This window comes from Sinocyclocheilus grahami, unplaced genomic scaffold, assembly GCF_001515645.1.
Source record: "Sinocyclocheilus grahami isolate Dianchi unplaced genomic scaffold, SAMN03320097.WGS_v1.1 scaffold373.1, whole genome shotgun sequence".
Lineage (NCBI taxonomy): Eukaryota > Metazoa > Chordata > Actinopteri > Cypriniformes > Cyprinidae > Sinocyclocheilus > Sinocyclocheilus grahami.
In genome coordinates this window covers 250,392-276,722 of record NW_015505552.1, presented here as the reverse complement: position 1 = coordinate 276,722, position 26,331 = coordinate 250,392, and the positions used below count along the sequence as shown (strand labels likewise).

The following is a 26,331-nucleotide window of genomic DNA, read 5'->3' as shown; positions in this document are numbered from 1 at the left end:
TTGGTTTCCGGGCTTTGTGATATCACAAAGCGGCTCATTAGAATATCATTAAAAATAATTCCCGCCTACAGAAATTCGAATGGTTGGGGGGTGGGGAGGGCGAGGTTGTGGTTAGAACGCTTGGTTGAGTGAGTGCATCAGACGAGACGATGAAGAAGAAGTGCTGCTACAGAGTTAGTGTATCAGAGAAAACGAAGAAGAAGAGCTGCTGTGCTGTAGCTTCAAATTTTCTGCATGTCTAGAACAATTCTTACAAGTACAACACGACGTAGCTGGGCACCGCAGACAGACACCGAACGGCGCCGCCGGTGTGCCTACACTCATAGAAAATAATGTATTCGAATTTTAAAGACATGGCGACCGCCTGAAATGCTGTTTTTTTCACCTCCATGTCCAAACGTCTTTGTTTGGGCTTCCGAAAGCGGATGATGTCAGGAAACAGTGGTTGCAATTTATTTTTTAACTCTGTTCCTGAGCATTATAACCCCAATTTGCTATTGTGAGCTGCGCATTTTACTGAGGACAGCTTCCACAACATGAGGGAGTACAGTGCCGTAGTCGCCAAAAGCTTTTGTTTGAAAGACGGAGCAAGGGGCGTGGCAGTACTGAAACACCGTCTAAGCTGTTCCCCAATCACAACGCACTGGGACAGCTAACCAATCACAACACATTTTGTTTTTCGGAAGGCGGACCTTCATCAAAGCCGGAACTAATCGAGCCGTTTGTGCCAGGCTGGGGAGAAAGGTATTTTAATAAATGTAAATTATGTGAAAAATGCGTTTTTCGAACCACCAAGCATGAGAGCATGTTCTAGTACACCCCCAAAACAAAATCAAGACTTTGTAAAAGAGCATAATAGGACCACTTTAAGGTTCAGTCACATTATCCATTGCCTCTCCTCTCGTGTAGTGATGTACTGAAGCACATCTGACAAAGAAGTAACTTTTAAAACAAGCAGCCTTCTGTTGATTTATGTGGCAAATCCGCTTGACCAACTTGAACCAGTGGGGAAATCTTTCGCCCTTATGCAAAATCCCCAATCACATGGATTCCCATTGAAATGCCCGTAAAAATTTGCAGAAAGTAACTGCACCTTTATTATGCATTGGTGTGGATGCTAATATACAGGTACCCGTTGTTATCTTTATAGTAATCGTTCTTGGTGTGAACAGGCCTTCACAGTCTGTTAACCCAAGATCCATTTTCTCTGAGCAGCACTGATGGGAGGGAAGGGAACAGGAAGGGAATGTTGAGTTTGCTGGCTCGTGTCTGCATCTGACAGACAGCGTCAGGCCAGAATCCGCCACGGAAAGAGATCCAGCCACACATCTCAACAGGTGACACCGTCTTGTATTAAGGATGTCTGAGCAGCTTAATAAAATATGCATGGCGTGTCACAAAGTAGCACAGCCAGGCAAGGTAGGACTGTGTAGTATCCGAGTGGCTTTTTGCAGCTGCTTGAGGGATAGAAATGCTAATGATGCACAGTGTTTAGTGTCATGTCCTTATAATACTCTTTAATGTGTTTGAACGTGCTGTTGGGTTTCTCTTCTCCCTCTCTCTTCTCTGATCTTTCTTCCCCTCCCCCCCGAATCTTTCCTACTCTCTTCCACCTCCAAAATGCACTGAGTTCTCTGTCCGATCCATGTCAGTGGCAGCCAGATGTCTTAACTCTTTTCGACGTCGGAATGTGGGCCGACAAAACCACCGAAATAGGAGTGTCGGAGCATGTGTGGAGAACCAGAGATCCTGCGGTGCATAACAAAGAGCCGAAGTAGCAGAGATCTGGGCCCAAGCTGAGGGGGCAGAGCCTCACGCAGGCAGAGGTAGAGCAGGGGCTTGATCAAACACCGTCTCCCCCGGGAACAGATAATACTTTCACAGGGTGAAACACAAACATGCTGCCATGACACCCCCGTCCCTGTGAATGTCCCTGTGAGAGGAGGATAAAACGAGCCGCTTTTACCCCAGCGCGATCCTTACAAATCCACTAGCAGATTTACACATCATAAACACACATGGACACATCCTGACAGGTACAAAAAGGGTTTGGAGAAATGTGCTTGGCATTTCATTTCTTAAACATCCCCCCCCGATATGTATCGATTTATGAGAACAGTGCGGACAAATGGGATCAAAAGCGCTGTAGCAGTTAGTTTGTTAAAACGCTATAAATGCTGCATGTGGAAGGCGTCACATGAAGTGCCTTGTGCACAACGGGCTTCTGGAAGTTGAGTCATCCACGTCCATTGTCTACTCCGTGTTAGACAGAACGCATTTACGAGAACCAGAGACAAAATGGAGCGAAGACAAAGATGGCGAGAGTCGTGTTTTAATAGAGCGCCCTCCTAAAAACAAACGTGGAAGCCTTTTAAATGTACATTATGGCGCCCCATTAAATATTTTATGTGAATGACAAAGACTCCGTGACTCAGAAGTACAAAAGCATCCAGATGTCTCTAACAGCACTTTTCTCCAGAACGTATCTGCAAATGAGACGCAGGCGCCAAAGCCAGAACCAGCACCATGCAACCCTTAACAGACTGTTGCTCCCTTTGATGGGGTTTTTAGGAGTTATTCCATGCACAGATTTAAAAAACAACAAAATACCACTGTCTTTTATAGAGTTTATCATTACATTACCAAAAAAAAAACTGTTTTAAAGGAATAGAAAAATAATACTTCTCTCAAGATTTACTCATGTCATTTCAAACCTGTAGTTTTCAAACTTTTTATTTACAGAAACTATATCCAGGTTTTTCAATCCTGTGAGAACACTGATTCTTATTTAATTATGACAGTTGTAGAGGTTACAAATTATAATAAGAAATATGTCAGTCTACGTCTTTTTTACCTTTCTTCAAAACATATTTTGTCTTATTTAAAATTATTTTTGCCCATCTTACGACCCCCTTGGAATTGTGCTGAGGCCCCCAGTGGGTCACAGCTCCATGGTTGAGAACCACAGGCATACACTACCTTTGTGTCTGGAACAGAACAAGATTTAGCAGTTTTTTTCAATAATATTCTCTTTTGCCACAACTCTCATATATGTTTATTCAAATGTGGTGCAAGAAGACGAATGCATACAAAATTGGAATCGCATAGTTACATTTTCTCATGAAAACGGGTTGAGCTATCATAAGATTTATGAAGACTTAAAATACAGCACAAGTTATATGGACCTCTATTATGACACTTCTATGGTGCTTTTATTTTTGCAGCTTGACAGCCCCAGTAGTCACCATTCACTTTCATTCCATAGAAAAGAGCATCATTAACGTACTGTCTAGCATCTCTTTTTATGATCAACTGAAGAAAGAAAATCATTTGGGTTTGGAACGACATGAGAGTAAATGATGACAGAATTCTATTTTTGGTTGAATGATCCCTTTCATACAGTAAAAAAGACAGATTTTAAGGAAATGAAAGACTGGCCTGATTCAGAATGGACTAAATGTAGAACAGACATCGAGGAGGAACTCATTCGCTGGCACATAAACAAAGTCTGCACAAGAACATCGACAGAACAAACGATCAACACTCGACCTTTCAAGACGCCCAGGGCAACACAATCCCTGTGCATCCTCTCACTCTCCTACCGGAGCCAGTTAACGTGAGTCTGTCGCTCGACAGAACATGCTGCTGCTCGAACTGAACTCATTGGTCCAATGCATGAAAAAGCATTGATTTTAAGCTATGTTGTGTACAGTATATAATGCCCATAAATATAGACTGTGACAAACTATGGGGATCATCAGAAAATATCCCCCACTCTATATCGAAACTTTTTTGCTCTTATGGCTCAATGTCAGTGAATTTTGCCCGAAGGAATTAGAATTTCTCCCAAGTACATAATCCGCTGTCATTTTCTCTGTTAACAGATTGTAGAGGTGGAGAACACAAGCGCTGCCAGGGATTACAATTTTCAGTCTCTACGCTTGTCTTTGTGGCATCTAAATATTAATAATTCTGTGTTAAGGCACTAGTTTGAGTGGCACCTTCATGTATATGACTTTCTCCCCGGCTATATTTACTCAGCTGGGTTTGGGATCAGTTATTTTGTCTCACGACAGCAGCGCTCTGCGGGAGAAATGTAGAGCCACAACGTCCCATGTGGCACCTACAATACGCTGATATAAGAGAAGCCAATAAATTTAAGAGTTTTTATTCATTTATTTATTTATTCCTTCTCCGCTCAGACATACTTAACACAAACATAACTAGCGAAGGAAGGGGGAGAGGGAAAAGAGGAAAATCAAATCGGCTCTCTAAAAATATTTCACAATTAATTATTTTCCAGGTATTGTTCTTCACATAATAATAATAAAATGTAGGAAAGCCTTGCTAATCTTAATAACATACTGTGGGTATCATGGGTATGCATAGATAACAGGGCCAAATGTAAACATGAGCTAATTGTACATTATGTACGTCCTCTTGAAACTCTAATTATATGTTTATATCATTGAGGCTTTAACGGTTCTGTGCGGAACGGCAGAAGTGCACCGTCAACACCAAAACACTCTCTCTGCAGCACAATGTGATGCATTGTTCAGAGTTAATTGTAATGGGTTTTTCTGCTGTGGACTGTCATGGGAAATGGTTTTCGAAATTAGTGTAGTGTCAAGTTGTATATCATTTTAAAACTGCTTTCAATCTATATGTCTTACTGCTACAAACTGGAACATTAGACTTGCAGCTCTTAGACAGCAAGTACATCATTATGATAGTCATGATGAAGTAAATCGCACATTTTATTAAAGCAATGAGCTGTCGTTACCTTTAAATCCCAATATGTACTGCGATCGTTCATATGCATAATTAACAGCGCACAAAAAGCCGTCCGTGTCATAAACAGACACCTCGAATGATATGTGATCTTCTTTCAAAATCCATTCCAGCGCATTGCTACTGCAGTGCTCAGCATGGCCACTGCAATGCTGCTTTTCATCCTGGACATTACCAATCCATAACAGCGGTTACACAAGAACGAATGGAAATAGAATTCTGATTAGTTCTTACGTCTTCCCAGCCACTCCCAGGCGTGTAGGAGATGACATCCAGAAAGGGATTGGCCAGGTAGCCCTCGTTATTGAACGAATAGTCCCGCCCACCGAGCGTGATGTTACTGAAATACCTGCAGAGCAGAGAGAACACAGCAGAAACAGTCTGTTGAGATGGAAGAGACCCAGAAAGAATCAGTATAAAAGACTCCGAGGACACGTCAAAGAGGAAATCTCGCACGGAGCACTTCACAAACATCCTAATTAGGTCAGATTGTGAGACTGTGGTGAAGGTAACCATTTTATTTCCTTCAGCAATGGAATCAAAGGAGGCAGTCACTCTATTTCGAGCACTTAATCTAAACTAGTAAAATACCCAGAACGGTCCCTAAATGTGACATTCTTTGTGACTGCTTCAAATGAATCTTTTTATCTTAAATCCAATATGCTTTTGGCAAAATGAAGAGTGCACATTTAAAAATTTGACTGGGTGAAAAAGTTTGAAGGAGCAACGCTTCCTCCGCTCAGTTCTTATGAGGCTTTTGTGAATATTCCTCACAAAGTTCCTACAAAGATCTCTTTGATAAATACATGCAAAACCATTATGTAGAAGCCTACTTAGCAAACCGTAATTACATCAGCAGCACTAAACAGGTGAATCTCTTTTCCCCATCAATCCTCTTCTGATGTGTAATGAGTGTGAGTCACACTGATGGTGTTACGTTGAGAGTTTCCGCTCAGTGAGACCATGTGATTTCTCCCTACAATGTGTAAAATATGCTGTTAAAGGTGGTTAACACATTTTTTTTTAATTCAGGCTGTTGTTCAGAAATTCTAGTTTCATCACTGGCAGCCAGTGCTTTTCTCATCAAAATTATTGATGAAACTGTTCATTAATTAAGATTTGTATTAGCATTTTCCAACGACAATGAAGATGAAACGAAAATGCAGTGATTTGAATCAAAGCATACTGCTGATGAAAATATGAGACAAAAATAATGCTGATTGTTCAAAGAATCTCATCATAGTCAATAACTTCAGGGATATAAACTGTTTGAAAATGTAATCAAATTTTGCACGTTCTTTCGTCTATTAAAGTCAGATGTCATTTTTTATGAAATTCAACTAAAATTAACGAACATTTAATGACAAAATACTAACTAAATTATAAGGATTTCGTCAAAAAGCCTCTCAGAAATTAATTTTTCAATGCAGAAGTACGATATTTCCTGTGAATCTGTGAGATTTCCAATTGATTAGCCACCCACAGGTGTATAACTAATGATAACAAAGTGGAATAAATAAATAAAAAATAGTTTGCAATATAAGCATGGTTTATGATTACACTAAAATAATATGATAACAAAACCAGTTAACAACACCGAATGGACTAAATTACTGAACATAACTAGAAGCAGCTGATAACGGAAGTTAAAAATGGCTTGGCTTGCTCTTGTGTTAAAAATAAGGTGGATAATCTTCCAATTATAATAAATGAAACTGGCACATGCTTGTTGATTATAATGGGCCTTTCATAGTTTTGCTGCATTGCATGCTTTCAGGGCAGACACAGCATCAAGCATGCTGCTATTGTTTATCCCCTCCCACCCATGTTGTCTTCTTAAATACAGGGGCATGCTGAACGCCTCCCCCTGCAGTCCCTGTGGTGGGGAAGTAAAGGACATTCATGGCCCAAAGGTGCAGCACTTTCACTCTCATTAGAGTGTGTCATTACGGATAAATAGACTTACTATAAATGCAACAAAGCAGAAAAGTTGAAGGTTAATGCCAAATTAGATGAGCTTTAAACACAGTTCTCAGGGTGAACATAAATAGAGGGCTTTTTAAAGATATTCAAGATCAGTATAATAACACTTTTAAACTATGCTGAAAGCAGCATTTATTTGCATGTGCTGGTTTAGCACTTGATTCACTAAATGAATTAGGCAGGCAATTTCACAAATGCACATTCACAAAACCTGTACAGCATAGTCCTACCATAGACATCCAGACACCTAAATAATCTCTTAAAAATGCACTTTACTACACGTGAATCTGGATAAATGCTTGGTTATAACACTCTTCTCTATCATTTGATAATAATCAGCTGATTTACTGCTGTCATGATCGCTAGAAAGTGCACACAAACATCCCTTTCAGATTAATTTGTCACCTGCTTTCATTTTATTGTGAATAAAGTGCAATATACAGTACAATGAGTCTCATAAAGGAGGCGTGTTTGTGTGGAAATTAATGCTAATTACTTAATTTAAATACTCTGACTGCACCTGTTAAAAACAAGTTTGTGAGTGGTTAGTGAATAAGATGCAGCTTTTTACGCTGCGATACCATAGAAAAAGATGATTTAATTATTTAATTATTTATTTAATTCGCTCCTATGAGAATATCTATTTCCATTCCTTGTATGGCAACTATAACTACTAAGCTACTCCATAGTTAACATGAAGTTAAAATGAACTTCTTAAATAAATGTCACTGGTTATATAGTGGTTGGTAAAAATGTTGGTTTTTATAATCTTCATCAAAATATTAATAATATATTCTGTAATATAATTACATTTTATAATATATTTTTTTAAAGGTAGCATTTATTTGATCAAAATAAAATATTCAGTAAAAACAGTAATATTCAAAATATATTATTACAATTTAAAACAGACATTTTCTATTTTATTATATTTTAAACAGTAATTTATTACTGTAATGGCAAAGCTGAATTTTCAGCAGTCTTCAGTGTCACATGACTCTTCTAATATGCTGATTTGCTGCTCAAGATTTTTTATTATTATCAATATTGAAAACAGGTGATTTGCTTAACATTTTTGTGGAAACTTTTTTTTAAAGATCAGTACTATTTCTTTGATATAATATTTTTTGTTTTTAATGTCATGTTTGATAAATAGAATGCATCCTTTTGAATATTAGGATATTGAGTATTAATTTCTTTAAAAATAACTAGTGCTGTCAAACGATTAATCGCGATTAATCACATCCAAAGTAAAAGTTTTTGTTTACATATATGTGTGAACTGTGTACATTTATTATGCATATATAAATACACACATATACAGCATATATTTTTTAAATATTTACGTATTTACATGCATATATTTATATTCATATAATTTATATCATATATAAATATATTTAATATATAAACGTAATATATATTTTTTAAATATATACATGCATGTGTATTTATATATACATAATAAATATACACAGTACACACACATTATTATGTAAACAAAAACTTTTAGTTTGGATGTGATTTATCGCGATTAATCGTTTGACAGCACTAAATATAACTTTTACTGTACTCAAACTTTTAAAATATTTTTATTTATTGAAAGAAAGAAATTAACCAACTATGTTACAGCCTTCTTTCTCTGCCCATTGAAATCTCATTTGATAAAATCAAATCCCACCCTACATCATGTCCCACTAAATATTCCATTTCACTTAATACAGCACGTTACATTAGTTAAATGCTTTGCGAATGTTCATGGTCACTATAATATAAGTGAAAGTGTTGTGCTGCTCAGTGTGAGACATGTTGTATCTCTCTGTGCAAAACATACAAGTCCCATCTTGTATCGGTAGAAAGAACTGTTTCTTACTTCATTCTACCGCGGATCCTCTGTGTTCCGTTGCCATCCGTCTGACAGTTAGTGACAAAGTGCGGCCCTCCAGTGGCTCCATAGTCCTTACGCAACGCGACAGCTCCATGAGTAAGAATGGACACCCCACGGGCGATACGTCTGCGGGGCTCGTCCCTCCAGCCCTGTGGTCTGACCGCAAACAGCCGACTGGGTAGTCCGGTCAGGCCCAGCTCGGACAAAGCTGGACCCACCGCGAACCATATGTGAGAGGCGCTGGCCTGACCAGCTGCCCAAGCAGCATGGAACACCTGTTCTGCTTCCTCCTGAGAGCAGTACAACAACCGCACCTAGAGTGGGAGTGGGGGCAAAGAGGACAGAGGGGACCAAGATGAAAACCAGAGAGCAGGAGCAAGAGAGGAAACAAAAGAGAGTGCAAAATAGAACACAGAGGTCAAAAGGGAGGAAGAGACCATGAGCGGAATGAGAAGAGGAAATGGAAGAGAGGACAGGAGAGGTATTGGGTTTATATATTTATTTATAAAATCACTAATAACTGATCTTGAAAATAAGTCCTTCAGTAACTGAAAAACTGTAATGAAACTGTAATGTAATGACATTTTACTGTTAATTTCTTATAATGAGAGTATTTCCATTTTACAAAACAGAGCCTAACAGTCCCAATATCAAAAGAGCAATTAAATAATTGTTGCTCTTGTTATTACATTTCAGATATTTCATAGAACATTCATGTCAATTAAATGGAGCACAACAGAAAGGGAGTGCAATCACTTGGATCAGTGAATTTGGATTGAAACTTGAAATCCTATATGCACTGTAATTAATGATATATGAAAACTAACATTATAGGGATTACTGAAAAATTAAGGCTTCATTACAGGAACTAATAAACTGATTACTGTAGATTGATGTACTACAGTATGTACCGTGTTCAGAGGGCAGAATATGCATGTTCCTGCAGAGTCACACATTCTACTGTCTACTGTATGTCAATGCTATTTATTCTGCTGCATTTAGAATGTAAGACGTGTTCACTTTACATTATTTAACTACCTTTTTCATAGAATTTGTATAGCATAGAATATGGCATACTTCAATGTGCATATTGTTAGAAGAACAAAATTGGTTAAGATATCTGATTAATCAATCAAAGAGCTAACCAGAATTGAATTGATTATAAAAACAGTTATTAGTTACAGCCCTAATGTATTAGGATTTATTCCAGGCAAACAGTAACAGACAGAAATTATTTTAAGGAGAGGAACAGCTTTGAAGTAATGGTGCTGGGACATGCCTTAATGAAGAAAGACAGATACTGGATGTATGGAAAGAGAAGGAGAGAAAACGGGAAGAAAGGAAACTAGCACATCTGGGAGGGAGAGAGAAAGGAAGGAAGGAAAGAACAGTAAAAAAGCAGAAACTGAGAGAGGGACTAAAGATTTCACCTTTACAATGCATGAGAGAGAAAAACCCAAGAGAGATAGACTGTAAAAGAGAGAGAGAATAGGAGAAGAGAGCTAGAGAACTGGGAAAAGAACAAAAGAATGACAGAATAAATAGACAGAAAATCCAACTAGTATCTAAACTCACCAGCCCTGAACAGGACAGAATAAATTATGAAATTATGGTCTTGTTCTGTGTGTGTGTGTGTGTGTTTATGTAGAGTATACAATATATTCTGTCTGTGTATACAGTAGGGGTGGGCTGTACATTGAAAATCATGGTATGATTAAACTGGTCCTGGCTTTTTAAATTGGTCAACACCGTGTCCCAGTCGTGCTAAAATTCACAAAATAAGTGGAAAACATAATTTTATCACATCACTGCGCAGCTCCCATAGCAGATATTTTTGCTACATAGCAATACTGTCAGGGACTATATCTTTCAGCAGAAGAATGCCACTTGATAATGTTTCGCAATATGGCCATGATGCATTGTGAATATATATATACACAGCTGAAGGGCTTGTAGGTACTACACTGTGCATTACTGACCTCTTGTACCAAATGCAGTTATTTTTAGGGATGCACCAATATTAATATTCTAACTGATAATGTATTATGCCAATAAGTATTTTATGTTATATTTGATAACCAATAAATACAGTAGCTGATAATAAAATTATTTTACCTACATTATTTTTCCTAATATATAATAATAAATAAAACATTAAAAACTCAAATAAAAAACACTCCTATTTAATTAAGATGAATTATTATTGTGTTTTTAAATATAAACTTAAAGTGTGCATTATAAAATTGTGAAAACAGGAGACTGACAACAACCATTTTAAATTAAAATAATGAAAACACATTTTAATTTAATACAGTTTTTAATATTAAATTATTTAATTTTAATAAAATTATTATATTGTTATGTTAACTTGTAGTGTTCTTCTGATAATAAAGATAATTTAAATATAAAATTAGAAATTAGCATACACAATAAAATATCCAAAATAGGTCAATATATATCCAATATTGATAATATTACCACAATATGATAACAATACATTTTAGATATTTAAAAAGTCCATTTGAACCGATAACGCAAATGGTAACCCAATATTGTGCATTCATATTATTTTTACAGTAAATGTATATCAAGATCTTTAGAAGACCACAAACCTCTCTGGGTGAAGAGTAGACTGTAACTTTTTGCGTAGTATTGGATTTTTTTTTTTTACATCGCACAGTAGATACACTGCAGTACTATAAACGGTATAGCATCTCTACCGACTGACATATTTCTACCACTGTCATACCGCCCAGTGTAATGAATGAATGAATGAATGATGCATTTATATAGCGCTTTATTGTGTATTGTTGTACACCCAAAGCGCTTTTACAATCATGTGGGGGGGTCTCTCCTCAACCACCACCAGTGTGCAGCATCCACTTGGATGATGCGACGGCAGCCACAGGACAACAGCGCCAGTGCGCTCACCACACACCAGCTACAGGTGGAGAGAAGAGAGAGTCATAGAGCCAATCAAGTGGTTGGGGGGATTATTGGGAGGCCAGGGGGGCAATTTGGCCAGGACTCCGGGGTTACACCCCTACTCTTTACGAGAAGTGCCATGGGATTTTTTTTTTTTTAATGACCTAAGAATGCATTTGCACTCTATACTGTATGTTCTACTATGCAACTTTCTGTGTGTATATAAATGCATACTTTATGTATGTGTGCAATATTTATTTGGGTTTGTGTGTATGTGAGTGTGTGTAATGAGCAGAAGCACTGCAGACTGAATCTAATGCATATGGCATTGGGCTGTTATATTAACACTGACATCAGTGTACTGGGACCCACAAGGCACAATAACACCCTCTAACACACACATACACAGAACAATAACAGCCTGGAGCCAGGGGGAGACAGAGGACAACCTGCGACACACATACACACATACACACACACGCATTACACAAATATAGGTAGAGATGGGAAAGGGAATGAGAATGAGAGGAGAACGGAGAAAGGACAGCGAGAGGTCAGAGAAAGACGGTGGAGACGACAGCCGAAAAAAAAGTCAAACAAATGGTTAAGGACAGGAAGTGATGTCAGTAAATTAATGATTAAATGAGCGAATAAGCAAGACAGAAACGCAATGACCTTCCCTCTCTACCTGTGCGTCGTTCTCTTTCAGCAGCCGCCGTGCGCGTGCTCCTCCCGGATCATCGGTTAAATTCAACATCACTACGCTCTTCTTCTCCCAGCCGATGAATGACCCGTCGGTCAAACCTTCCACTACTGACAGGAAGTCCTGGTAGCCATGGTGACGTGTGGACACCACCGAGAAGGCCGTCCAATCGTACTCCTCCAGCACCTCAAAGATCACCTCCAACTGGAGTGCGGTGGAAGAGCTGAACTGCAGGAAGATTGAGCCGGTCTCCTGCAGAGTAATTAAGAAGGTAAACGACTACATTTCCCAAGACTATAGACAGCTGATTCATTCCTTGCATAAGGCATCATGGGAACTACATTTCTTCTGAACTGTTTCTAATGTGACATTCACTAATCATAACAGCAGACAGAGCTTGTCTTCTGCAGTCCAATTAAGGGGAAAAAATAACTACGTTTCCTGTGATTGAAGACTATTTATTGCCTCCATAAAGCATCATATAAATTCAATTTCTTATAAAGAGTTTCTGAGATATGCAGGCGCTGTAGGAACATGAGGGAGGTGCTTCAGTGACTCTAATCGTCACCGGAGTACATCACACAGCTTTAAATTTAATTTGCGATGGCGTTGAGTGTACGCGTGGGTCTGAGAGCGTGTAGGATTCAATGCGACAACATCAAAAGGATTCAATATCGTGTCTCCAGAGTAAATAATAATAAAAAACAAAACATTTGTGAATGAAAATGTCTTTTTACCTTTGTAGTTTTCATATTGTGCTAGGGAGAGCATGTTATTAATGTCGAGACTAGCAACTGAAATTGCAAAACCCAGACCGAAGCACTTTAATGAACACAAGAGGGAAAAAAAGAGCAGACCATATGGCCTGCAGCGGTAATGCATGACCCTTGCCCTTGCTATTTATCTAAATGGATGTTAGTAATGCCATCCCTTCCTACGGTTATCGGTGCGCCTCGATCAGGCCCCGATAGAGACGACGGCAGTCCTATCTCTGTCCATTTAACGGTCCTCCTCAGGCGGTACCATTAACAAACAATGCCCTTATAGCACTGCAGCAAGCCAAACACTATCTAGCAAGTGTTAGAGCTCATTAACACCAAGAGCTTGCAGAGAGAGATGTTTGTGAGGAACTTCCAAAGTCCAAAGACACTCATACAACATTGTTTTTTTTCCTTTTCAGAAACAACAACACTGTCAAATAATTCAGTGAAGCTAAAGTGCGTCTTCAGACAGGACTAAGAAATCCTCAGTGGCCTAGTTTTATTGTCCTATTAAATGGCATAGACAGTACAGTTAATAAGGGGAAAAAACATTATTCATTTCAAGACAGCTATACTTCAGAATCAAAATCAATCGTACTGGCTGGGTACAATCACTTTTAAGAGGAATTTGACTTAGCTGAGTCAAACTGCTGATACAAGCTTAAACCTCTCAGGGTTACAGGAAATGCTTCAAACAGGACAAGCTTCTGTCTGTAGACTTTGGTTCTGTATTTAAAATCATTCTGTTAGTTGGCACCAGACTGTATTGGGAGATTTCTAAAGGCAGATCAATGAAAAGTGCTCAGAGGTTAAGCCAAATTAATTGAACTTAGATTATGGAATCATTGTGAATAATTACTAGTTGATTTCCAATTTGAATGTAGTTACAGTAAGTGAGTGAAATCAAACTCTAAAGTATGGTAATAGCCTTGTGGGCAGCGTGCCAACACATAGCCCCATTGCTCTACGGGCGTCTCAAATTCGAGCTCGGCTCACTGACCTTTCCCGATCCCATCCCACCTCGCTTTCTGTCTAAAATACTGTCCTATTCTAATACAGGCAAAATGCCAAAAATAAATCTTAAAAAAAAAAAACATTCGCAAATTTTCGGTGAAATTTCGCATGACCAACTTGAACATAAGTGAGATCTTAACGGGAAACTTCACAAAGCTCTCAATTGCATGAAATTATGGGATTTAATTTTTCACCTAAATTCCCTAAACAATCATACCTGTGGTACCCTGCCCAGACCCGCTCCCCCTCCCACAGCAACAATGGGGAGGCCGGTCTGGGCTGAAACGAACTCCAGCATGGGGGCCAGGGGGCCAGAGGCCAGCGGGAGGGGTCTCTCATCTTCATACACAAGTCCCTGAAGGGGTCTGGCTGCCAGCAAGTCACACAGCTGAGAGAGCAGCGTCCTGGGGCTGCTGTCATTCACCTGTAGGTAATTCACATTCACTTCACATTTGTGTTCACATTCACACCACATTAACTTCTGTAGTTATGAATGAATACTCATGCTTAAGTGCCCGTATTTTCACTCTACTTTTGTATTCGCACTTCAGTTCACAATCAACAAAGCGTTCAGGTATCCAGACTAGACTAAATTTAAAATCACAACTGTTTCGACCCTGTACGCAATCAAGTCAATTTAATTTGCATGACCTCTATCGGACTGACCTGGAGCCAAATTACATTTGCGGATCCCCACTGGGTGACGACGCTCTCACCGAAGCTGCTGTGCACACGTCCGAAGCCCGGGTATGGCACCCTACCCGCAGCTGCTGCAGCCCCTGCTTCCCCTTGTTGAACCGTTGAGCCCGCGTGGATCACTGCGATGTTGAAGTGCATTGATGCCACCGGGTCCCGTTCACGCTCTCGGGGCCGGAGCAAGAGATGAGGAGAGGAGCTAGTCTGACCCGCCCATTCTACCAGGGCCAATAGCAGAGAGAGTGTGGGTACTGTGACCATGGCAAAAACCGAGGAGGCCAAACGAGAGGGTACGAAGAAAGCCTGAGTGAAACCAGGAAGAAAAAGCAAGAGGGTAAACTCTGATTAAAACAAAATCAAAAGAGCAATATATTGCATGTGCTTAAGAAAACATTTGAGAGATATATAAAGAGAGAGTAGGCACTAGAATGAAAAAAGAAAGCAAAGTAGAACAAGAGAGATGGCAAGAAAGTAAGAGAACTGACAAAAGAGGCAAGAAAATGAAATGGGCTTTATTCAGGCCACAGGGTGAAATGGAGCAACACAGGAGGATAATTGACAGAGGGATAGAAAGAAACTACATGTGTGATTGTGTGTACAGGTTTATCTGTTCTTGTGAAGGTCTGAAACCATCTTGTGAGGACATCAAAAGTGATCTTCACTATTTGAAAGGCTCACAAATAAGCCAATTCATGTTTTACATTAAATGTAATAATGGTTTGTATGAGGACTTTTTTGCATATTGAATGAGTAAAAAGAAAAAAGAGTGCCCTTGATAAAGAAAAGGAAAAATATTCTGCATTATGAATCGACTTTAAACACAAGTTCTTAGAAATTAGGGTTGGGCGATGTCTACAAAATTGGCATCGGACGCTGTCTACAGTGAAACATAGCGATGGACGATCATCGGCGGGGGAGAGCAGGGCGGAGGGGTGTGGGGGTGGCGTTAGGGGGTGTGCCCGAAGCGTGAACCTTATAAGGGAAAACAAATAACGATTCCTAACACCGTGTCTACAACGGCACGACAAAATACTATAGAACCACTGATCTATAAATGAGATTCATTATATATAGATCAGTCTATAGAACTCATTATAATCAGTGATGCTGTCTACACTGGATGCGACACGGTGCGACACGACAAATCCCTGACAGTAAACTGCTGTTCTATTTATGACATGCTGACACAAATTTCAAATTATTTTCAATGGTCGCTTTGTCGCGTCCTGTGTAGACAGACTTTAGCTGATGCGGCGCGGCGAGATGGGTTGTGGAAGTGGGGGGGCCGCCCGGGCCTTGGTATGTATATGTATATGTATGCATATGTATGCACTTTAATCACTGAAAGATCGCGATCTCGATTCAAACAAACGCAATCTTATTCCTAAATGACGATGATTCTGCTATGTCTATTAAACCTTTGAAATCCCAATCACATCGGAATATTTAAACCTGCTTTTGCGCACCCGCTGATGAGAGAGCAGCACTCATCAGGTAAAGCTTTATGTTTGAAACAGCTTCACAAACAGTCTACACAGCAGGCTACATTTCTGTATTGTAAACATTAAATAATAACGAAAGTATTGATAAAAGTTTAAAGTCCGGATGTAGACTCTGATGTTGCGGGAGCCGCAATCAAAATGGGTCTTTGAAAGTAATACGCTGCAAATAATGACTGTATATGTTACATTATGCTAGTAGGTGTCTGTTTTGTTTTCAGAATCGTGGGAGAATCATAGCTTAAAAATACATAGGCTAATATATGTGGCATCTAACTAATAGGTAATATATTTATTATTTTATAGGTAATATTACTACAGTTTCTAATATTAAAATTAGTTCTGCAATCCACCCCCACCCGGCCCCCTCTCCTTTTGGTTCATTCCATGATCCTTGGGCGAGACAACTGTCGCGTCCGGTGTAGACACGGTGTAACAGTTGCCTGTTACATTACAGTACATAAAATTTCACTTACCACATAATCAGAGTAAGGAGAGATGACTGAGGACGATGGTGAATGATTTGCAGATCCTCAGTACCACTGACAAACATCTAATCTTGTAAAATGTGTGGTAAGTACTGCCGCTCCATAGTATAAACAGAGTGCGTGCGATCGCAAATCTCAAAAGTGAAAGTGAAACTAAAAAGCGATCGTGCATTCAAAAGCACGATGCCAGTTTCAATGCCAGGTATAATAGTGGCTCCCTGATTCCCTAAATATATATGTAGTATAATTACCCAATGATATACTGCGAGGAAAAATATTGAAATATATATTTTCCTCCCATCTCCTATTTATTCTCTTTAGGGGTTCCGCCTACATGTAATTTTCTTTCCGAACACTTTATTGGGATGTGGCGGATTGCGGGGGGTATTTGGGGGAATCACGATGCCGGCTCAACATCGTGTTGTCTATTAGCCATCAGCGATGGACGATGGCATCGTCTATCGGCCCAACCCTATTAGAAATGTACTCTTTGGATTCATGTTTGTTTCATATGGTTTGTGAAACTCAAGTGGTGTAATCAGTATCGCAAAAAAGAAAAAAAAAGCATAGTGTACACATCTTAGTCATTATTTTCAATGATTTAAAAAAAATGTAAATACAAGTTTTAAGTTTAAAATGGCCAATTATGCAGGTGTCCTCCATAGGGCTGTCAAAATGACTGAAAAACTCAATTCAAATTTTCTACTTAAATATAATCAAAATTCGAATTATATTCGAATTTAAAAGGCATAATTTCAGTTAGGGGCTTCTCTCCTGAGGCCACAAGAGAGCGCATCGCGCAAAATATTATGCACGTTTCTTCAAATCGTAATAAAATAACACGACTATCTTTGAAAAGAAAAGTGCATAATGTTTAAAATAATGTTTATAAACCATATATAATTAATAAAGTTGCTTAAACAGTTAGAAAAAAAAACAGCACCATGCATGTATGTGGAGTTTAATACAAAGGATCAAAAACCAAACACAAAGAGCAGGCTACTTTCTTCATTTAAAAACATGAGATACAGTGGGATACGGGGCAAACCGCCATAAAGTCTTGAGACATGTTTTTTAAAAGTTGAACTTACACTAATTTTACATGGCTTTCTAAACATGCCGCTCTCTTGTGCCAGACACAAGTGCAACGCTGATAGATGTCCCTCTCAAAAATGTGATAAATATGCATTCTGTGTGAACGGCTTGGTTTCAGTTTTGACGTAAACAACATCTTCTCCACATTGATGCTCTCATTTTCCGCAATATATTGAATGAACAAAGTAGCAGTGCCACATCTAGTGGGTTCAACTGGATAGGCTAACAAAAGCAATGACACTTACATCGTCGTCGCATTTCGTGCACAGCTGATAGGCTGCCTGACGGCTGACGCAGACCTAAAATTCAAATGCAACGTTTTTGCATTCGAATGTGGATTTTTTTTTTTAATTCGACGAATATTCGAAATTCAAATTTTTTTTGACAGCTCTAGTCCTCCATGACACTCTGCAATTCCTTTTGGTGAACTGGTGGCAAATTTCATAAGAATTTTGTAAGATACTATTCACATAGTGTTGTGCAATCAGCTTACATAACAATGAGGGTTAGATTTAGGGGTGAGATTAGAGGTGAAACTTCAAATTTTGTTTCAAGGAGTCTTACATTTAAAAAAATATATAATAATCGTACACATTCATATGAAATCAGCAACTCAAAAAATGGTTTGAATGTTTTCAAATTTAGTAAGCAGCTTCTTTGGGAGAAATAATAATAAAAGATATATGCCAAAATACTTTTTCCAGTATTTTACATATTCTTTAATGAAATTCAATATTTAATATTTAATTTTTTCTTCATTATGATATCAGGACTCTTGTATCACCCTGACATTTTTTTTTTATTTAAAAATCTATCAAAATTATCTTTAGAAAATAAAAGTTTGTCACAAAGGACTTCGTGCTAAAATAAATATATTTGGGTCAATTACTTTTTTGTGTAGATCTTAAAATGTGTTCATTACAAAATAATTCATACATACAATGAATTATTTTGTAATGAACACATTTTAAGATCTACACAAAAAAGTAATTGACCCAAATATATTTATTTTAGCACGAAACCACAGCGTATACAAAAGGCCCACACTAATATAGCTTCTAAGATGTGTGTGAGCGCACTAATAAAAACAGAGTCAAGGAATGGATGTGCTTATTGTAAGGTGAATGAATAATAACAAAGATTAAAATATAAACACCCACACAAATTCTTCATAACCACACTCACATACCAACACGACTGAACACACGCACCAATAAAATGATTTGGAGAGTTAGAGGTTAGAGCAGCTGATGTAAGAAAGTACCTCCATGCTGTCTTACGCTCCTTTCCATCTCAGTTACACACACACACACACACACACACACAATACAAGCAAATCATTTTCAATTTACTTTTGTGGCAGCCTCCTTCTGTCTGCTCTTCTGTTTCATGACTTCAGGTGCTAATGCAATTGCTTGGAATCACCAGGCTCTCTGACATACTCCCTCTCTCCCAATTCTGTCACCGCTTTCTGGGTTTGTTCTCTTTTTGTAGCATTCTTTTTCTCCCTCTGTTCTATTTATCCGTCTCTAAGCCTGTTGGTCTGTTGACCCTGACGAGTCCTTCAGATGAATGAGAGAACGAATTAAGAGGCCAAAGACGACAAAGCAATGAGCAGAATATGGGAGGGATGGAGACAGAGAGAGAGAAAGAGAGAGATGGGCAGACGTTGGAATTCTGTTTGGCTGGAAGAGGTAAATATAGTCCTAATGACTAAGATGAGGACAGAGATGGGGAGGAGGGAAAATGGAGGGAGGGAGTGGAGAATAAGAAAGAGGGATGAAATATGGAGGAATAGAGGGAAAGAGAGAAATATTGATTACTGGGGTGTGTGTATACGTGTTTGGCCTGAACAAACATGCTGGCAATCCTCCAGTTTTGACAGACAAGGGACAGTATGAGAGTGTGTGTGTGTTATGTGAAAGGTTGGTGGGAGATGGGGGGTTGGAATGCACGAAAGACCATTGGAGCACATTCCACAACAGCATATTACTTTTTTTGAGTCACTTCAAATTAACCTGGAGTAATCATAGCCTGGGCTTGTCATTTGGGAACCCACTGTGCTAATGTTGTGCAAAAGCAGCAATTTACTGCCACTTCCACAGGTTGCATTGTACAGTAGGAGACGTGGGAAGTGCACACGCAGCCCTGAATTCATCAAAGAGAGCCAAAAACACTCAACGATATATCATCCACAAAGGAAAGGACTCGTGCTTCGCTGTTGCTTACAGACCCCCGGGCAATTCTAAAATACTACAGAGTACATTACTATAACGGCTCTCTATATAAATTTACATAAATCTCTAGTGTCCCTGACTGGTTTTTTAAATATGCTGCGAACACTTTATTTTCAGAGACATTCAGAGATGTTTAAGAGATGTTCAGTTCAGTTTATTTACAATGAAGTGATTACAAGCTCATGATGTACAGCATAAATATATACACAATTACCAGATTTATACAGCACAAGGTAATTTTAATTTTTTTATTACAAAAAAACCTGCACTTTATGGGTCTTATGGGGAAGATGAAGATATTCATAAAAAATATATAATTAAATGAATAAATAAATAAACCACCTTTTGTGTTCTACAGAAGAAAGTCATACAGCATGGAATGACATGTGGTTGTGTAAATAATGTCAATTCTCATTTTATTTTTGGGCAAACTATTCCTTTAGAACAAAACAATGCATCTTCTATGCATTTCTTTAAACCCAGTCCAAAGTATATAGCCTTGAGCATGTTTACATTCACGGTCCTAACAGACAGACCTACTGTGAGCTATAATATTATTAATTAATGGTGTATGCTTCTGTTGAATCTGTCAGTGCACATTATTTCAGCTTTAAATAATCATGATTACCAGTGGAATTCCTGGTGAACTAACCCGATTATGATTAATATTGATGAGCTGACAATGTAGTCATGTAAATGATTTTGTGTGGTAGTAGTAGCTACAAATTGTGTATTTTTTCCATTTTATAAAAATGGGGGGAAAAATCATCATTTACTCACTCTCATGTCATTACAAATCCATAAGACCTTTGTTTTTATCAAAACACAAATTAAAATATTTCTAATGAAACCTGAGACGTTTCTGTATATCTACTGATAATCCAGGTAACCAAAGATCCTAAAGGGCCATAAAGGTGGCGTAAAAAAACAACAACCCATATGAATCAAACAGATTAACTTGTGAAGAGATATAATCACTTAATATGACTAACAGTTTTCATGTATGGGTTTATTCACATACAAACAATGATCGTCACACATACACAGAGCATATCTCTTCACAAGACTTGGATTAAACCACTCAAAACACTTGAGTGATTCATTTTATGATGCCTTTATTACCTTTTTGGATCTTCTAAGTTTTGGTTACCTGGACTTTCAATGGAGTGACAGAAACCTCTCAGGTTTCATTAAAATGATCTTAATTTGTGTTTCAAAGATGAATGAAAGTCTGGAACGACATGAGGATGAAGAAATTATGACATAATTTTCATTTTTGGGTGAACTATCGCTCTGCTCGCCTGCTCCTCATTTCCCAAAAAAACAAACAAATGGACAACAGAATGCACCAGACATGAGATGGACTGCATTCACACACACTGGCTGGATCTGGGGCCATATGCATTGACAGCTCGTGATCATTATGGCTGAGCTCATGGCTGCATTCCCTGCACCGCACTGGCTGTGAGAGTGTGCTCTCCTTTACTGCACGGCTGTAAACACAGCTCGTAAAATGCTTCGCATGCACCGTGATGACGGACGCTATCGAAAACACTTTAGCTGACAAACGACCACGTCATCCATCAACCTTCCACACAGGCGCAGATCCTCGTCACAAAAACAAAGCCCACGCTGCACTGCACAAAAACATTACGACACTATTTAGATACCACGAGTGTGTTAATAGCGCTTAACAGAGATGATGTATCACCATAAAGCAGTGAGTTTAATCTAGTTCACCTCTAAGATATCTACTTCAAGAGTGCAGTTTAAAGTAATCTTATCCACAAGACAATAGCTGCCTTATCTTCCTCCTGTACCTGATTTTCACCTTCAATCTCAGCGGACTAAGCGAAAACAAGCTGTATCCCCTAATTCTCTCATCAGCATTAAACAACATGTAGGCTATTATGCCTTGACAAAATTAAGAAAATCAAATGTTTCCATTCTGTAGGGTTTGTACAACACATCTAGTGCCCTATGATACGCAGAATCCCATAAACAATTAGGCCTAAAAAGTAGATCTATACACTTAAATCAAAATGCGATATGGACTATTGCCCACAAATATTAAACTGCAACAAATAGTTTTAATATGAAGTCTGCATGTTTTGTGTGTCTCTGTGTGAATCAATGGCGACAACTGCAGTCTCACCAAATGTTCACTTCATGAGCATTTTACACATTAATTTGAGAAAAAACTATCATCTTCATATTCACACAGAAACTCAGAGCTTTCACAACAACCTGTCAAAAAAGTTTGGTTTAACTTGAAGAAATTGTTACAGAAATATATTACTGCTATACCGTAGAATGTATATCGCAATATAATACCAATACTAAAACTATAATATTTAAAACTTTATTTTAAGGAATAATCACAACAATATATTATTAAGCTGTTTTTTAATGAATTTAGTTGATTAGACATGCCTTTTAATTATTACAATTTAATTAAAACATTAAAATGGAATCCAGAAAAATGTAAAAGGAAAACACACAATTTGAAAAAAAATTAAAAAATGGAATTTGAGAAAAAAATAACACATATTTCAAAAATGCCCTAAAAGTTTATTTTTGTTCAACTTTTAATAAATTGTTGTTAAATTGTTTCATGTTTCCTGTTCATGAACGTTTCATGATTTCAATTAATTAAACATGCTTTTTTATTGCCAACATTTTATATAACTATTAAAAAGGAGTCAAAAAAATAAAACAAAAAACAGAATTTCGGGAAAACAATAAAACTGATTTCATAGGACACTACACGTACATGGCATGTCACATAAAAGTAATAAAACATTGTGCAAAGCTCTCCACTGATTGGTAAATTGTTTAAACGAGAAACTTAGTACAAGGCTCGCAAAATCGCTAGCCCGACGTCCCGGGGCTATTGTTTTTTCCATTCAGGCTACCAAAACGTATCACCACTCTGCCCGACGGGCCATCTTAAATACAGATCTCCCTCGGGTCCTTAAAAACTCCTAAAGTGAGTTGTATCAAACTTAAGGCTATAAAAAGTTTTAAATACGTTAAATGGTATAAGAAATGTCTTAATTATAATTTCAAGAGGTCTTACAGTTGGGAACGGAAAGACAAGAGTCGCGATACGGCTGAATTAAATTTTAAAAGGCAATGATGTCATTGAATAAATATGACCGCTGCATGTTTCAAGTCAAAACGCGGCGCGGATGTCTTTATTTGAATGTATCTGGAGGGAACGTTCTTTCTCCTCAAGAAACGTGTCGTTGGCATTTTAATTTCATTTGACCTATAATTCCTGATAAAGCAGCGTTTATGAGCGCAGAGCTGCTTTGTGTACAGCCGTTACCGTTCATTTGCATTTCCAATAAGCCTTTCTTGCTGTTTATGGTCAGATCAATGCAAATGTCAACTCATGTTTTTACGCACCAAACACATAAGAGTTGTAAATGAGAAAGAAGTTAATGTGCCTTCTAAAAATCTAAACAATTAAGACATAATCATTTATATGCTTGATTTATCCCTTTTCATAAAAAATGGTCTAAAGGCTGAAATGCTGTTGTATAAGATTTTAGTTTTGGGGAAAACCTGTATCTGACCTGTAAATCATGTAATTTTATGGCTCAATACTGTATGTTACCATAGACATTGCCCAACCCCACTCATACTGTGTTCATTTTACTTGTGCAGCTCTTAAAATGGGTCATAAATTGCCTTAAATTTCTTTTTGAAAATTCTGCAAATACCCTGTAAATATTTGTGTTTTGATTTTGAGCCCTGTAGTAGGTAAACTAAATAGCCAGAATGTTGCAGATCTATTGTAGGCTGATAAATAGAAGGTTGTGGGTTTCAATCTCACAAGGAGCAATTCATGAATTATCATAATTGCACCTTTGGGCAAGATGCTTAACCCCAGGCTTCTCCAGGTGGATGGTGCCTGTAATAAGTGTACTCTTTGGATAAAAGTGTCAACTAAATGATAAAATAGCAAAAGTGCTCCCAGCATATTTTTTTTCCAAATACAGCACTGTTAGGCCCTGACAGAGGTCTTTGAGAAAGAGTGGTAAGTGCACTCCTGGGGCTTCATCTCAAAGACTTCACATTTCTGCAATACACAAAATGCAGTTCTCATTTGGCTTTATTCCCACCTTTTTAAAATTCTTTCTTTCTAACACAGCACAATGCATATGTTTGAGAGAAGTTGATTTGCTCTGTTCCAAAACTTATTGAGTTGACTTGCTGCCTATGTAGGTACCTCTGTGCCTGGTACAAAGCAAGCATTCCTCACATGTAGTGTGTGGGAGACTTAACTCAGGATTTTAATACAGGCGGCATGAAAGGAGTGATGCAATACTCTGATAGAGCTGTTGACCTACAGTATGACATGCTGTACTCCATGTAAAACTATTTTAAACAGAACTTGCTATTTTCAATTATTTCATAATTGTTATACATGCAGCTTTAATGACTTTTATTATTTAAAAGACTACATGAAATATTTCTACAGTACATTTAAAAATTAATTTGTCACATCAGAGGACCATTTGAAATGAACTAATACAGCTAAAAAGGTTATTAAAAACATGATAAAGCTAAATGAAAATATTATTGAGAAAAAATTACTTTCTAGTAAGATTGAATATAAGTTTTACTCTAAAATCCTGATATTGAAATATTTGGACACATTATGCATCAACTACCTAACAAGGAAAAATATAGATGGCACACATACATTAGTAAAATGTAAATAATAAAAGACTGAATATTGTGATTTATTCTTTTATTTTCAGTATTGAATTGCAATTGTAATATTTGAATATACAAAAATATCAATTGTTTAACATTTCTATTACCTCTCTGCCATCTTGAATTTATTTTATTGAGCTCATCCCAGTGGATTATGGGATTGCCTTCTCTATGAAGAATATATGAAGAGTTTGGTTCCAAAACGCTAAAATGTAAAAATGTGTTTTCTTTACCAAGAAAGTGGCAAGATGAAAACCACTATTTTCTTTTTCAAACTTTCACATACAACCCTCTACAGTGTGAGTAAATCACTCGCATATGCGACTAAATCTTCACTCTGGGCGACTAAATGATGTCTAATATTAGCCAATTGCTAATAAATTCTCAGATTTTACTCGCCAGTGTGAGTTGGAGGCTAAGTATAGGTTTAGCTCATATATATATATATATATATATATATATATATATATTTATCAGTCTGGCAAGTAAACAAAAAAAATTTACTAGCCAATGGCGATTCAATTGCCAAGGTGTTCGTAGAGGCCTGGCATAGGATCTTTAGGTTATAATAACATAAAAACTTCAAATCCAGATTTTGATTTTCAAAGATTTATTATAAAATATTATTATTTTTTCCCCAAAATGCAATAAATCCATGACACTTTTTTTTCTTCAAAATGCAATAAATCTATTGAATCAATATAAAAGTTATTTTTCATATTGAAACTGTTGAAAATACACAACATGGTAAGATGATCCACATATGACAGCCTCTGAACTTGGTCAATACTAATCTTATATACAGGCACTGGACTAAAAATACATTCAATCAGTCATCGCTCCCAAAATGAATTCAACCACAGAAATTTCAAAAGGACATTTCCCTTACATTCAACTTCCAAAAGTGCATTAATCTTTGCCATGTTACATTCATTTAGTTGACTAGTGCTATAGCCTACGCTGTATTAACAAAAACATTAATGGCATTAATAAAAACACTTACACTGACAAGCTACGCAATATCACGTTCATAATCGAATGTGACTCATCTGCGATTATGAACGTGATATAACAGTGATCTATGGCTCTGTGTATTAAATGCGCTCCATCTGAAAGCACGTGATGGAGATTTACTATTCACCGAACCGGCTTTACTGACGAGATGCGCATGAAAATCACATGCAATTTATCGTGCAGCCCTAAGTTTGTTTGCTGATCACAAAGTACAAAATAGATGAGTAAAACTAGGAAGCCGGGTGTATTCAAAGTGCCGCCATTACTGTCTACAGTGCGTGGAATGGTGCGCTGTGATTGGATGTTACTGTTTACAGTGCGTGGAACGGTGCACTGTGATTGGTTGAGCGGATATATCGCTTTCTGCAGAAAAGGGAGACTGGCGTTTGTTGCGGTTTGGAAAAAAAGGGAGAAAACAAGACAGAATAACTCTGCGGTAGGGCTGCACGATATATCGAAATTATCGAAATATCGCAAATGTTAATATCGCAATATGCATATCGGTAGAG

At 37.7% G+C, this 26,331-nt stretch overlaps 1 protein-coding gene across 1 annotated transcript in view; it reads right to left on the bottom strand.

The window, feature by feature from the left end:
- The window catches only part of LOC107549469 (glutamate receptor ionotropic, NMDA 2D-like), a 107,243-nt gene that overhangs the window by 56,701 nt on the left and 24,211 nt on the right, over window positions 1-26,331 (bottom strand). Inside the window, exons 2-6 of the mRNA XM_016230559.1 lie at window positions 14,732-15,064; window positions 14,283-14,489; window positions 12,276-12,542; window positions 8,648-8,976; window positions 5,026-5,140 (exon numbers count right to left, since the gene is read on the bottom strand). Of these exons, the coding sequence (XP_016086045.1) occupies window positions 5,026-5,140; window positions 8,648-8,976; window positions 12,276-12,542; window positions 14,283-14,489; window positions 14,732-15,022 (1,209 nt within the window). The 5' untranslated portion in view covers window positions 15,023-15,064. The remainder of the gene's footprint in view (window positions 1-5,025; window positions 5,141-8,647; window positions 8,977-12,275; window positions 12,543-14,282; window positions 14,490-14,731; window positions 15,065-26,331) is intronic.